Source organism: Populus nigra, chromosome 18 (assembly GCF_951802175.1).
Source record: "Populus nigra chromosome 18, ddPopNigr1.1, whole genome shotgun sequence".
Classification (NCBI taxonomy): Eukaryota; Viridiplantae; Streptophyta; class Magnoliopsida; order Malpighiales; family Salicaceae; genus Populus; species Populus nigra.
The window spans coordinates 12,243,270-12,258,690 of record NC_084869.1 but is presented as its reverse complement, the minus strand read 5'-3'; the positions used below and the strand labels follow the sequence as shown (position 1 = coordinate 12,258,690).

General features: G+C 32.5%; 2 protein-coding genes and 2 non-coding genes across 4 annotated transcripts; 3 read left to right on the top strand and 1 right to left on the bottom strand.

Annotated features, from left to right (window-relative positions):
- Positions 1-3,010: 3,010 nt before the first annotated feature.
- Positions 3,011-7,378, top strand: LOC133678372 (BTB/POZ domain and ankyrin repeat-containing protein NPR1-like). Its single transcript, XM_062100658.1, has 4 exons — positions 3,011-4,493; positions 5,079-5,832; positions 6,472-6,669; positions 6,890-7,378. Exons 1-4 carry the CDS (start codon positions 3,945-3,947, stop codon positions 7,150-7,152), a joined length of 1,764 nt encoding a protein of 587 aa, XP_061956642.1. The 5' UTR covers positions 3,011-3,944; the 3' UTR covers positions 7,153-7,378.
- Positions 7,379-9,008: 1,630 nt separating this feature from the next.
- Positions 9,009-12,482, bottom strand: LOC133678025 (transcription termination factor MTEF18, mitochondrial). The gene is made up of 2 exons (XM_062100175.1): positions 10,391-12,482; positions 9,009-9,667 (listed from the first exon to the last, which is right to left on the bottom strand). Exon 1 carries the CDS (start codon positions 12,168-12,170, stop codon positions 10,392-10,394), a length of 1,779 nt encoding a protein of 592 aa, XP_061956159.1. The 5' UTR covers positions 12,171-12,482; the 3' UTR covers positions 9,009-9,667; position 10,391.
- Positions 12,483-12,830: 348 nt separating this feature from the next.
- On the top strand, positions 12,831-12,902 carry TRNAD-GUC (transfer RNA aspartic acid (anticodon GUC)). Its single transcript has one exon. It is a non-coding gene; the product is annotated as a tRNA-Asp (tRNA).
- Positions 12,903-14,905: 2,003 nt separating this feature from the next.
- LOC133679036 (small nucleolar RNA U3) lies at positions 14,906-15,118 on the top strand. The gene has a single exon (XR_009836098.1). It is a non-coding gene; the product is annotated as a small nucleolar RNA U3 (small nucleolar RNA).
- The last annotated feature ends 303 nt before the right edge of the window (positions 15,119-15,421 follow it).

The window sequence follows — 15,421 nt, the reverse complement described above, 5'->3', positions numbered from 1 at the left end:
TTCAGAGATGCTCGAATGGATTCGATTAAAAGTTTTTTTTGTTGGTGGACTCAATTGAGAATCGCATTATATCTACCGGAAAGCATGTCCTTTGCCCCCGAGCATTCTTGTCAAGGAATAAAAATTAAAACGAAGGACATATATGGTAAGATTTTATACCTGGGAACAGGTGGTCGAGAGTAGGCCCATGGTTAATTTTTGAGACAGCCCATGTACTTCTATAGTCTTCATTTGCCGACATGGGCATTTCTTACTTAATTCTGGTGTGCCTTTATTAGAGTTGACTCCTTTGGGAATATTTTGGTCGGTTAACTGGATTTGGGGTTACAGTAATTATCATTTTTATCATATTTAGAGTTGATTCGTAGAGTGATTATTTTTTGTTCAATTTAATTTTTATTAAAAAAATAATTAAAATTAGGTTTTTTTGAAAAAAAACTGAAATCAGTTCAAATCAATCGGTTTTGGTTCGGTTATTTTAGAAAAAAACCGGTTCAAACCAGTTTGGCTTAATTTTTCCGGTTTGCTTCGGTTTTTTTCCTAATTGTTTTCGTTTTTAGTTCGGTTTAGTTTTTTCAGTTTTAGGCTTATAAAACCGAACCGGTCGGTTTTTTTAAAATTCTAATCGGTTTAATCGATTTTTTTTCACGGTTTGATTTTTTCAGTTATTTTTTTTGTTTTCTCGGTTTTTCGGTTTTTTTCTCACCTCCAACACTTCTAATTACATTTTTTTTTTGTAAAAATTTATTTATTTATTTATTAAACTAATTTTTTATGAGTGTTATTGGATTATTTTGATGTTCAGATATTAAAAATAAATTTTATACAATAAAAAAGGTATTTTTTCAATACGTTTTCAAGTAAAAAATACTTTAAGAAGTAACTATTACTACTATGTCAAACGGGCTCGTAGATCTGAGTTAACTCAAGACTTATATTACAGGTTTTTTTTAATTAATTTAAAATATTATTATTTTTTATATAAAGTCATTTTAGATAATTATTTTAAAAAACTATTATAAAATTAACCCGATCAAATCTCATCTAAATTTGACTAGCTATTCAAATAAGATAAACCTTGAAAATAATTTGAAATGAAACCTTGCTCCATTCAAGTTATAGGTCAATAAATTACTGATTGATCTGCCAGATCAAATTTTATAGTTATGGTAATTGAAACCTTGCTCCATTCAAGTTATAGGTCAATAAATTACTGATTGATATGTCAGATCAAATTTTATAACTATGGTAATTAATTACAAAACCTTGAGATTAAATAGGTTTTAGTCTGTAAATTTTAGAATTTATATAATACTCTTTTGTAAATAATGTCGTATTTTTCCTTTAGAACTGCTCTGTACGATGGTATAATCGTTCACATCATAATATTATTCAAGAATTAAAACACTGTAAATTTACTGCTAAAATAATTTAAGATTCAATTCTGAAAAAAACTCATGATTACGAAAATTGTTTATACATAACCTTTGATGTAATAATTTCATTTCGTTTTTTAATATGCTGTAATTTCCATTGATATCTGGAATGAAATATGGTCACCACACACACACACACACACACACACACACACACACACACACACACACACACACACACACACACACACACACACACCTTCTTGTTGGCTCTTGAAGTATTGAAAAGTTTTCCACAATTCTTATCGTTCCCAATAGTCACGAGAGTATCAAAGAAGAGATACCGTATTTGTATCATAACAATAATACCTTTCGGTATTATAATTAGCATGATGTATTTCTTTTTAAAATATTATTTGGTTTTATAATAATTTCTGTTTTTTAACCCATCACAAGGGAAAAAATGTAAATTTTTCATTTTTACACTAGGCTCCACGTGTAATTTTATTTCAAACACTGGTTTTATAAAAATTAAGATATTATATTTATTTATTTTGCAAGCAAAAACTCATCTCATATTATTTTTCACCGAACAAATATTTTCTAAACTTATTTTTTTAAATCACAACTAAAATCTATTTTTTAAACTATAAAAGTTACTACAATATCAAACACATACTTAGTACGCATTTAATATTGTGGTGCGATATAGTTTTTAAAAATATTTTTGTACTTAAAAAATATTAAGATATTTTTTTAATTTTTGATATTAATATATTAAAATCATTAGAAATCACTTAAAAAAATATTAATTTAATTATTTTTTAAATCAAAGCATCTTTAACAAAAAAAAAAAAAAAAAACATTTTAAATGAGAATCTACAGTACTCTCTCAAACGGTTTCTTCTTCTTTAGTAGTTAGACTTTTAATCTTAAATAAAATATAAAAATATATAAAAAATATTTCTTCAATTATAATATTGATAGCCCATTTAAGATAGATTTAATTTTAATATTTCATGAATTAGATGCACCCAACCCATTACCTACAATGATTGAATCCTTGTTTAATCCTTAGTGACATCATCTCCCATGTTGTCATGGGCCTCATGGCCATGTCTATGACTAGATGTCTATGACTAGACAGGGTTACTTTTTTTTTTTTTTTAATAGCAATTCCAAACAATTTTCAACACAACATTTAAACATTGATTGAACCATAATCAATTCAATAATTCTCCAATTTTAAGGCATGAACAATTTAATATGCAACAATGATATTTAACTAATTTAGAGATCAAATCAGCTGTCATAATCACAAAATTTTTCCACAACCACGAACAAATTATTTTATTCGAAAAAGAAAATTGCTCGGGACAACAGTAAAAGTAATTATTTTTCAAAATATTTTTTATTTAGAAATATAAAATATTTATTTTTTACATAGTATATTAAAATAAAAAAAAATTAAAATTGTAATAAATTATTTTATCTACAATGCAAAGACTTTTCATGGCCTTGCCTTATTGAGATGGCTCCAAATGTCTAACAAAGGTGACGCCATTGACTACGTCAGGAACCCACAGCTCTAAATGATGACGACTCATCAACCGTCACTAAAACGACTTCACATTTCATTAGTCACAGTGTTTTATTTCTCCAAAGAAATAACAAACACAGCACTTTCTCTCTCTAAAAACTCTGCTTTCTCTCTCTTGAAAAACAGTAACTTTGATAGCGAAAAATGAAGTTTCGGTTGTTATTACAGCACATTAGCCACGTGCCCATGATTTTCTTTTAACGCTTACCCCTTTTGTTATCTAGTTTTCAGTTTCTTGAATTCACAAAAACACTGCCTTGGTGGTTAGTTGTTGTTTGCTTTGTTTCTGGGTTTGGTTTCTTGTTTTGATTTGTTTCAAGTTCGTAGCTTTATTGGGTTCTAAATCTTTTGTGTTTTTATGATTAAGGATATTTGATAGATCTGGTAAGAATTTATAAGTTTTTTTTTTTTTTGCTGTTTCCGTTTCTGGGTTGTTGAGATCACTTCACATTTTGTGTTTCTTTAAATTTTGCTGTATTTTATTCACTAAAAAACATTAGCTTTTGGTTTTATTGTTTATGTATATAGTATGTTGACTTGGTGGTCCTGGAAATTCAAGAAAGAAAGTTCTTGGTTATGTCATCTTAGTGATTTTGAAGATAAAGAAATGTTTTTGACTTCTTTTTAGGTGAAATTTGATTATAAAGTTTTTGTTTTTATTTTTGTACACTATGATTTTAAATTTGTTTTAGGTGTATAATTATTTTGGTAATACCCTTTTTGTACTCAGCAATATTAGTTTTGGTTTATGCTTCTTTTTTTTTGCTTTTTAAGTGTCCCTGATGCCAAGTTCTTCCTTTTGTATTTCTTGTAAGTTTAGGGTTTGGATATTAGTAATCAATAGCATCATAAGCTGACAAGTAAGATAGCATATAGTAGTTATTTTTTAATGGTATGATCCAGTAGAGAAACTATGGATCATAGGTTTAATCGCAATAATTTATAGTTGTGAGTTCTCAAGTGGATTAATGGCTAATTTCTCTGAGCTATCATCATCTTTGAGCTTTACTTCATCTTCTCATATGTCAAATGGCTCAATTAGTCACAATATATCCAACTCCTCGGTTGCCGAGGCAGGAACTAGTCTTGAGGTGATTAGTTTAAATAAGCTGAGCTCCAGTTTGGAGCAGCTATTGATTGAGTCTACTTGTGAATATAGTGATGCTGATATTGTTGTTGAGGGTATCGCTGTTGGTGTTCATCGATGTATTTTAGCTTCTAGGAGCAAGTTTTTCCATGAGTTGTTTAGGAGAGAAAAGGGGTCTCTGGAGAAGGATGGAAAACCAAAGTATTGCATGAGTGAATTGTTACCTTATGGAAATGTTGGATATGAAGCCTTCCTAATTTTCTTGAGCTATTTGTACACTGGAAAACTCAAGCCATCTCCAATGGAAGTCTCAACATGTGTTGATAATGTATGCGCTCATGATGCGTGTAGACCTGCGATTACTTTTGCAGTGGAATTGATGTATGCATCATCCATATTTCAAGTTCCAGAGCTGGTTTCACTTTTCCAGGTTAGTTTGTATTACTGTGGTGTGATACATGTTTTTCAATTCATTATGTATGATGTTTGCATGCTTGATGAGGTGTGATGGCGCCTCCTAGGTCGTTCTGATTCTGTAATTTGTTTATTGTTTGATTCTTGTGGTGGAATTGAACTTGCCATGACAGTTGTGTGGTATTTGTCTACCCTAGCTAATCTTTTGCTAATATAGTTAATAAACTTTGAGAATTGGAGATCCAACCTGTTTTGCCACCTTCACCCAAGGTGTGAATATTTCAAATGATTCGTATCAAGCAGTGCATGCATGATCTGATATATTAATTCATTTAATTTCTATGCTTTACTGTGGATGTCAATGCTCAAGCCTAATGAATAACTTGGGAACGGTTGTTTTTCTCTACTATTTTGTTGTAGTTTTTCCTCTGGCATTCAGTAACTATATAAAATGCCATTTTATTAGCTGAGGAAATTATCAAGAATAACTTGACAAGAAAAATTAGGTTTTGGGTCCTTCTATTCATCTCCCAAACTGTCCTTTGGGATCTATAAAAAGCAGAAGAAAATTATAGTGATCCAAATCGGCATGTTTTTTCAGAGACGCCTTCTTAACTTTGTTCGGAAAGCTCTTGCGGAAGATGTGATCCCAATCCTTGTGGTTGCCTTCCATTGTCAATCAAGTCAGCTTATTGCACAATGTGTTGATAGAATAGCAGTGTCTAATCTTGACAACATCTCTATAGAGAAAGAGCTTCCCCATGAAGTTGCAGACAAAATTAAACAGCTCCGCCTCAAACCTATCTCTGAAGATGAAAACAATACAGAGGCTGGGGACCCCCTACGTGAAAAGAGAATCAAGAGGATACACATGGCATTGGACTCAGATGATGTTGAACTTGTGAAACTTCTCCTGACTGAGTCTGATATATCCTTAGATGATGCTAACGCTCTCCATTATTGTGCGTCATACTGTGATCTCAAGGTTATGTCTGAGGTGCTTAGCCTTGGTCTTGCTAATGTCAATCTTAGAAACTCGCGAGGTTACACAGTTCTTCACATTGCTGCAATGCGGAAAGAGCCATCAGTGATAGTTTCGTTGCTGGCCAAAGGAGCATCTGCTTTGGACTTGACATCAGATGGGCAAAGTGCTGTTAGTATCTGCCGGAGGTTGACAAGGCCAAAAGACTATCATGCTAAAACAGAGCAAGGGCAGGAAGCAAACAAAGACAGGTTATGCATCGATATTTTAGAGAGGGAAATGAGAAGGAATCCACTGGGTGGGAGTGCTTCCATCACTTCCCATACAATGGTTGATGATCTGCACATGAAGCTGTTGTACCTGGAGAACAGAGGTATACTATCCTTCACATGATAATTTTGGATTCAACTCACTTGTATTTTTTCTAAAACCAGTATGCAGTTCAAATGCATGCTAAATGGGACTGGATTATGCTTTTGGATGGCATTGAATTTAAAATTGACTACTTATTTCTTGGGTTAATCTTCAAAATTATGTTCCAGAATACAGTTAACTTGCCTGGTTCCCACGAATTTCAAGATTAATATGCCAAAAACTGAAATTTTTGGTTATTTTTTTGAAATCTCTTTCTTGCTCATAAAGAGAAGTGCGGGAATGATGTTTTCAATACTCTGTCCAGATACCTAGATATCATCATCACTGACCTTCTTGCTGCTTTATTTGAGCTTTAAGTTCCTTCGTCTTGGTTCTGGGTCCTGCTAATTGTTCCGTCTGCTATTGTTCAAATAGGAGATTTTATGTTCTATCTATTTTTAGTTTCCTGATCTACCAAGCAGGCTTGATGAAAATAGACATTTTCTTATTACTATTTGATGCTTACAGAGGTGAAGACATCCTATTTATATATGTTTTTAGCGCCTAATGTTCAATTATGATCCTGTTATAGTCAAATGGGTCCTCTATCATGACCTATAATCAAATGTATGATCAAGTGTTGTGGTGTACATCACAGTGGCATTTGCACGATTATTCTTCCCTACTGAAGCAAAGCTAGCAATGGACATTGCACATGCTGCAACAACATCAGAATTTGCTGGTCTTGCTGCATCAAAAGGTTCTAGCGGGAATTTGAGGGAGGTTGACCTGAATGAGACACCAATAATGCAGAACAAAAGACTTCGTTCTAGGATGGAAGCCCTGACAAAAACAGGTACTTGCCAGCTTTAAATCCTTTTGTTTGAAAAATCGATCCAGGACATGTTGTAACATATTATCACAGAAGCCCTAAAATTTTGAAGCTAACTGAAACTATTGAATCCCCAGGAAGTCCTCGCAATTAAGTAAAGTAAACATCGCATATGGTCTAGAAAGTATAAACTATACAGTCTTTGCAACTATTCTCATATAAATTGTGTTTGTCATGATGACAGTGGAAATGGGCCGACGATACTTCCCTAATTGCTCTGAAGTGCTTGATAAGTTCATGGAGGATGACCTCCCTGATTTGTTTTTCCTTGAAAAGGGCACCCCAGATGAACAAAGAATCAAGAGGACACGTTTCATGGAACTTAAAGAGGATGTTCAAAAGGCATTTAACAAGGACAAGGCTGTGATTAACCGCTCTGTTCTGTCGTCCTCGTCATCCTCATCTTCTCTAAAAGATGGTGTTGGTAACAAGCTCAGGAAACTATGAGGGCATGCCACTTTGTCACTGATTTAAGCCTTAATATTAGTTAAAGATTTTGATAAGCTTCTCTGTACAATTTTAACCGAAGAGCGAACTAGCTCTGTAAGCTCATATGCCTGTATTATTAAAGCTTTCTAAAGCTTTTATTTCGAAAGCTCATAGAAATTTTCTCTAGTTACTGCAAAAAACAATAATTATAGAAATTTGCAACTGATTTATTTAGATTTGAAAATCTGAACACCGGTTGCCATGTCTTTTCCTTGCCTGCTCTAAGAGATGGATTACCGCTGAAATTAATACTTCTGTTCGAACACACGATTGCTTCATCATTTCCTTTTCAACCATGTTGTTCTACTACAGGCCTGTCATTGGTTTGCCTATACGGTCATTAAAAGCAGTAAAGATTCCAAAACCTTTGCCCTTCAATAATAATACAGCACTGAATGCTTGTTTAGAATCCATATATTCCATTGAATTGAAAATATTCGATTTCTGAGTAAATAACTTTCCTGGAAAGTAGAATGCCACTAATTCTAGAGTGAAGCAAGAATCTTGTACTAATGCAGTCATAGCAAGATAAGAAGAGGAATCAGGCATTGACTGGTTATTGCAATTTCTCCTTCTACAAAAGGAGCTGCTTTATTCCCTTGTCTTTTTGACCTGTCTTTGCAGGGGACAGGGTTTGTGCTAGAGAATTAGGCATAGCTGCACATCATTTTCCTTTTACATCATGAGAACGTGTCTTAGGTCTGTGACGTGTATTTTTTTTTCCTTTGCATTTAACCAATGACTTGTAAAACTGAAACCCAGTTTTTTTATGTTGTAGAAGTGTGAATAGAGCGTCTTGTTTACACCGAACTTTTGTTCATCAACTATCAACTTCGTGCCTTGTCTTGGAAAAATAAACTGTAAATGTTCGAGTTCTGCAATGGGAGAGTTGTGTCCACAGATTCATACCATTCATAGAGAATTACCATCATGTTGCTATCAGAGATGGCAATGTTATCTGAATTTGATAGGTAATCATTCAATCTGATTTGAATGGGAACCTGCAGTGGACTTATGTCCACACATGGATAGCCAAGGCACATTCCAGATATATTGTATTTAGGCATGACATGATTTTTTTTTTTTTAAAAAAAAAGGAAGAAGAAATTGGTATTTTTTATAGTAAATTTTAAATAAAAAAGAATTCTTCTTCTTTTTTTTATTAGGTCACCATTGATAACATCAATGCATGTAAACCTGTCAATAATATAATGAAATGGTTGAATTAAGTGTATTTTTATAATCTTTTAGTCCATTTATTTGGAAAAAACTAACATCTTCATAAAATATTAGAAAATAATGAAAATAACTAACACATATTACTGTATGGAATGTAAAATATTGGCAATCTCTTTTAAATTAACGATGAAAATGTTTATATAATTTTATTAGATTATATCATGACAAATCATATTTGACATGTAACAAGTAATTCCATACAAAAATTCGAATTTATTATCTTATAATTAACAATTATATATATATGAAATACCGTGCTCCCTTTATTCCCTTTATTTTCTTATCTTCGAAGCTAGGAAATGCAAACTTTTAAGATTCTTTGATTTGGTGAAAGAAAACTTATAGTTCAAGGCTACAAAAATTAACTATAGCCTGGAGTTCAAGACTATAAAAATTAATTATAAATCATTTTTCTTGAAATAATTGCTTCATAAATTTACCCTAAGTTTTAGATTTTTATCTACAATCATTGCATTATTTATAATAAACTAAAATTATAGAAAGTAATTATAGAAAAAAATGATGCATGGGTGCCTATCTAGTTAACCTATAAAATATGAGGACATAGTGCTCGATGGAGAAAATAGAAGAATATGATTTAAAATTGCATTTGTACATCAAATATGGATAGGGCTCGCACACCCACGTTACACCGCCAAGATGGAACTGACACAGCCACATGCACTGATACAGTTGCATATGTCTGGAGCACTCTGCTATGATGTGTAGTCAAAACCTTATGACGTATAGATACACCCTTATCCTTGATTCACTCCCTGGTATTTGTCAGCTAAAGCTTTCAACATGGACGGCTGCTTCAAAGATGGAGGATGGATCTTGGGGATGGTACTTTCGTAGTTCCAACCCAAACTAACGGGCAAGTCTAACATTACATCTATAAATGGACGAGGGAAGGGGGGTCACAATGCTTACATTTTTTTAGAAAAGGAAAATGATGAAGAAATTTTTGGTTGCAGTGTTGGTTGCGAGCATGATCGTTTCTCATTTCGATGGTGGGGCGTCTGACGCTCTTGATTGCTAAGACGGTTGTATCACTGGACGAGACTTGTGTACAGCTGAGAGATCAAATGCAGGATAACATGTGATCCAGATTCTGCAATGGAGAGTCACATAGGTTGAAGAACTTGAAGTCTCATACAAATGATAGCTGGAATCTATTTATGGAAAAATTTGTAGCCTTCAATGCTTTCCCGCCTTTTGTTCTTCTTGTCATCTGTTATTTTGGTACAAATCTTGTCAAGCAGAGGTTGATGAAAACAAAATATTTAATAAAGAATAAATCTCATGAATTGGTCATAATCCTTTTGTTTGTGATAGATGACAATTGGAAAATCACTACTGAAACTTCAGTTATTGCAAGAAAATCTGTAGCTTTTTGTTTTTCTGAGTTGCAACTAGATGATCATCATTTCCCAGATGGAAAATACAAATTTATCTTTCAACCTATAAAACATCAGTAAAATGCTTGGCGTTGTGGTGAACAAGCAATTAAAAGGAAAATAAAGTTGGAAACAAACATGAAGTGGAAGAGAAAAGAAGTCGTATTATAGTTATCTGGAATGAAGAAATTCCTCAGAATCCTAAAACATTAAAACAACAAATAACCTCCATAAATTAAATGAATTTTTCAAAAAAGAGACATTTTGATTAGCAGGCTGGCCACACATGCAAACACAGAAGATATGCTGCGAGACAAATTGAAATCCTTGTGCATGCATTAATGTGAGCCATCTAAAATCTGCAAGTTGAACTACACCAAGAACCATCTTATTGCGAGCTACGGAGAACATGAGATGGATGATTTATAAGAAAATTATTAAAAAGTTATGGCAAACAGAAAGATGTTCAGCAATTAGATCGGTAGGAATGAATGGCTGGCATCAGTTTGACTAAACAATAAAAATACACTGTACACAAACTTAAAAGTTGAACTAGCCTTAGCTTGAAGCTGACGTGTTCCTTAAACTTTCCCACATTGCTGGTCCTTCAGGATGGACATCTACAAAATATTTTATGAATCGTGCGTCTGAACATGCAAGGATAGTACTCAAGGACAATTTGGGTTTTGCTGCACCTTTTTCCTTCAGCCAAGTATACATTCTAAATCTAAGATTAATCCTCTCCATGTCGTAGCATAAATATGATGGGAACGCCACCAGTGAGTTGACCGAGCAGCCTAAGTTTGTCAGGCAATCAATCTTCTTTTCAATTACATCTTTGGTCTGGTTTAGCACCATGGGAGCTTGTTTGATGAAGCTGGAGACAACATTGTAGTCCAAACCAGCTTGTACCAGGCAATCAAACCTCTCTTGTAATTGATCTCCTCTACCTCGAAACATTTTTAGAGCTCTTGCCATCTCATCTGAGTTCTCAACATACCCCAATCTCAACAAGAATGCTGTTTTCTCCAATTTGTTAGTAGGACCCCGGGAGGATAACATTTTGCTGCTTTCAACTTCTGATTTAGAATCCAAATGGAACAGCTCCAGTGGGTTTTCCATGAGGATTTGGCATAAACTATCTTTCTTATCTTTGAATTGTCTACGAAGAGTTACAGGTCCTTTTAAAGCAGCAGAGCACAGAAGTTCCATTTGTGTAGATATGATGTTTGCAATGTCCTCTACTCCCATTCCAATGCCCAACAAGATATGAATTCCCCGCAAAAGATTCTTCGCACGCTTGGCCGACAAGATTTGTGGATATTGTGTGAACAATGAATAAATCTCATTCACCTTGAGGCCCAACTTGAGTAACCGACCAAACAACAAATAAACTTTCTTCCCAGAACCTTCAAACACTAACACAGGATTCGTTTTCAACAGATCACGGAATTGCTCCTCACTATAACCTACTTTGTCAAGAAAATATATTGTGTCGATCAGTCTTTTCCAATCATAAGACTCTTTAGCAGACAAGTATCCTCCAATCAAATCATTCTTTAATCCTGCTCTATTTAATCTCCCAAGAACATTAACAAACTCTCTATCAACACCACCAATAAGGAGAGATGGGCAACAACTAACAAGCTTAACAACAGTGGTTTTGCTTAGACCCAAGTTTTCATAAGCCAGAAGTTTCAATTTCAACACCCCATAATTATATCCGAAAATCTCTCTTGCTTCCTTGTACATCCTACCAATCTTACTACGGGGAATTCCATAATTACACAAAACATGAAAGTTCTCAAGCAACATATCATTATCACCAAGATACATCAAATGCGGTGGAAGAACCGAAGGAACCTCAGATGGCCTCAAACCTAAACTCTCAAAGAACGGCTCAAACTCATTAATTGGATTATACCTAAGAAATTTATTCAACAACCGCACAACGTCTTTATCATTATCAATCTTGGTGAGCAAATTTTCAATAAAATGAGGTGAATTCTTGCTAATATGCTCTGCATCATTGAAATCAAAGTTCCTAGTGCAATGCAAGTAATCAAAGAGAACACGTTGAGCATCAGTTCTCGCAACCCGTGAGACACGAGTACTATGAAGAGTAACAGGTGATTGAACTGACCCAGAATGTGAAACTTTTGCATTCTGGGACGATCTGGAACTGCAAAAGCATTGAACTTTAAGGGAACTGAGAAAAGGGTTTTGCTTTTTATAGGAAATTTCAATATCTACAGGAGAGAAAACAAGAGATTTATTGACTTGAGCTATCATTTCAGAGAACTTAGACACCCTTTTATTGATTATAGTCAATATCATGGCATGTATGTAAAACAAGGAGGCAAAGAGAGTAAAAGGGGAGATTAAAACCTACAAGAGATTGGATCTTTTTGAGGAATTGTGAAGTGGGTAGACCAAAAATTTGCACAAATCAAATTGAAGACAGAAACCATGAAAATCAGTAAGAAGCTTGAGTTTTGGGGTTGCTTACCTTTGGAAACTGATTGTTTTATATCCACTATTCTCAACCCAGAATATGAATCCCTTGGCTCACGAAAAGAAATGAGGAAAATTATTACTCCGTCAGACTTAAAACCCTAGGAGGAGAAGGGTTTTGGCTGTGGGTTTCCTGTTCATAGCCTTCTTTTTCTTTCTTTATGTGCTTTCTAGTCCTTGAACTATTTGACATTATTTAATTTCATCACTCTACAATTTACAAGGTGTTGGTTAACTAAGTTCCTCCTCTTAAGAATTCTGTATAATAATTTTAACCCTCCATCCACCATCTTCAATAAAAAATTTCGATTTTCACCAATTTATTTTATTTGAGGAAAAATAAATTTTAAAATAAAAAATAATAAGTTTCTAAAACTAAAAATATTTATTGTTATAGAAAATTTAGTTAATGAAGTCTTATTCTTGTGAGAAAGGATTGAAGTTTTATTCAATACTTTTACTTTCAGCAATCATCTCAACAAAGTCGTTGTAGTATAGTGGTGAGTATTCCCGCCTGTCACGCGGGTGACCCGGGTTCGATCCCCGGCAACGGCGCCTTTTCTTTTTAGTCTTGTACATATTTCCTTTTTTGATTACTTCGATTAAAACTATTAATTTGTTCGTGAGTTTATTAATTATAGATTTTTTTTTGTTAACATGGTCTTTTTTTTTTTGTTTGTACAAGGTATCTCTCTCATTTATGTTTTTTTAAAATTTCTTGAAATAGTAAAGGTGCGGGCTCAAAAACTGTTTGCTTAAAAATCTGATTTTTTTAAAAAAATAATTTTTAAAATAATTTTAGATAATTTTGATGTGCGGATTTTAAAAATAAATATTAAAAAAATAAATAAATTATTTTTATATATTTTCGAGCAAAACATACTTTGAAAAGTAATTACTATCACAATATCAAACATATTCTAAATACTTGATAAATATTTTTTTCACTTTAACACATAACTAATCTCTCTAATGAAATTTTAAGTGTCCTGATTGGAAAATTTATTTGAATCTAAGAATACAATTAGAAAAGCTCACTTGTCATTAAATCTTCAAAAATAGTTAATTATGTGATTATTTGCTATGTTGAATGCAACTTTGAACACAGTTTACATCTTTGAAAGTCTTTTTAGTAAACAAATGAAGTTTTAAATATTATTTTAAAAGTTTATATCTTTTATTGGAAAAATATTATTTTTAAAAAATTTAAATATTTAAACTAAAAACACATTTTATCCCACATTAAAAAAACATATTTTTCTTTATGTGAACATAAAATATATATATTAATGAGTTTTCAATCTCATATTAAAAAATTAAAATTTTCTTATAATATTTATATACTGAATTTTGATAAGAGATAATAACCAATAAAAAAAGAATTGTATACTCAAGATTTAAGGTTAAATTGAACAAGAAAAAAAAATTTAATTGCCTCTCCTAGGTGTGAGGGACAACTCTTTAATTTTCCCATTTAATTTCTATCCACCTATAAATACCCAAAAAAATATTTATCCTCTTCAACCTTGTTAAGTTCTTTTGTTTTTTTTCTTATTTATCTTGTTGTTTCTTCAATATTGGAAGATAGCTTTGTATTGAGCAAATATCATTAAAAACAATATTTATATGTATCTCAGGTTTACTGTTCATTGTTTATGTTCATAATTATTTTCCAACAAGTCTAAAGTAGTTAAAATATAGCCTTAAGTTTTATTAGTAGAAATCTATGATTTTGGTTTCAGTGATCTTTTTTTTTTTTGTTGAAATTCTTAGAAGTTACGTGACAAAAAAATATAGTCACAAGTTTGTATAAATAATTCAAGTTAGTGTTGAAGATAATTTTTTTAAAAGATCAAAAGGTTTAAATTTGTTGATAAGATTTTAAAATTGATCTTATATTCCTAGAGTTATGCCACTAATAATTAGTAATCATGTCGCAAGGGTGAATTAAAATAACATCAAAGTTTAGATATAACACCTGCTACTTAGACAAGTCGGTTATGTTATTCAGTCCTTGACCCTGGGACTGATTAATAAAAAACCCGAGTTTTTTTTAAAATATTATTATTTTATTTAAAAAAAAATGTTTTAGTAAATTGAGTCAATTCATTTTAATTATAGATATAAAATATATTTTAATAGGTTGACTTAAAACTCGAGCGATTTAAAATATTGACTGGGTTTTAAATAGTTAAAATCAAGTTTTTAATTAGCATAATCAAACTCAAACAATTTGCCGAGTCAACCAATAATATAAGTGATCTGATATAACCCTTGTGAGAACTGATTTTGTATTATTTGGAAATTTTTAGTTTATAAGAGTTAATAAAGTAGCACACCAAATACTACCTAAATAACAACGCAGCAGCTCAGGGGGTATCCTAGTACTTTCACAGCACTCTCTTTTGGATTTTACCTGACTTTGAGGAAGCAAGAGGCGCGCAAACTTTCTTCTTCTGGACAAAAATACCCTGGAACGAAGCATTAACCAGGATCCCACATCGGAAACAAACGAAGAACTAAAGTAACTAATAAAGCGTGGAGGAACAGGATTAGGCACGACCTTACTTGAACAGGATCTGTTCTATAGGATCGTACCTCTGTATCCTTTATCACTAAGGAGACAGGAACCTAAGCCTGGTTGAGGAATCATGACCGTGTGATCATAGCGTGAGTAATGGCTTGATGATCCCTGTGATCATCATGGCTGTAGAGGATCGTTCCCCAGTCAAGTTCTGGCTTGGGATGGTCATGCGGTTGTCTGACAGGCTAAATATAACTTTTTTCTTTAATTAAATCAAATCATTATTTAGTCCATCTCCATGTTCGTATAATTTATTTATTCATGGATATAATTTTTTTATGCACAATTTTTTTTTCTACAGAGACAATTAACATCAACCAGCAAACAATTATGACTATTCAATAGTTTTTTCTTGAGAATTTTATAATTATTTAATAGCATTACATATCAACCAACGAAAAAATAACCGGAGCATTTGAGAATTTTTTTATTATACATTAAACACTTTGATTACTCCACGTGTATCTTTACACTTTAGACTATTCTAGTA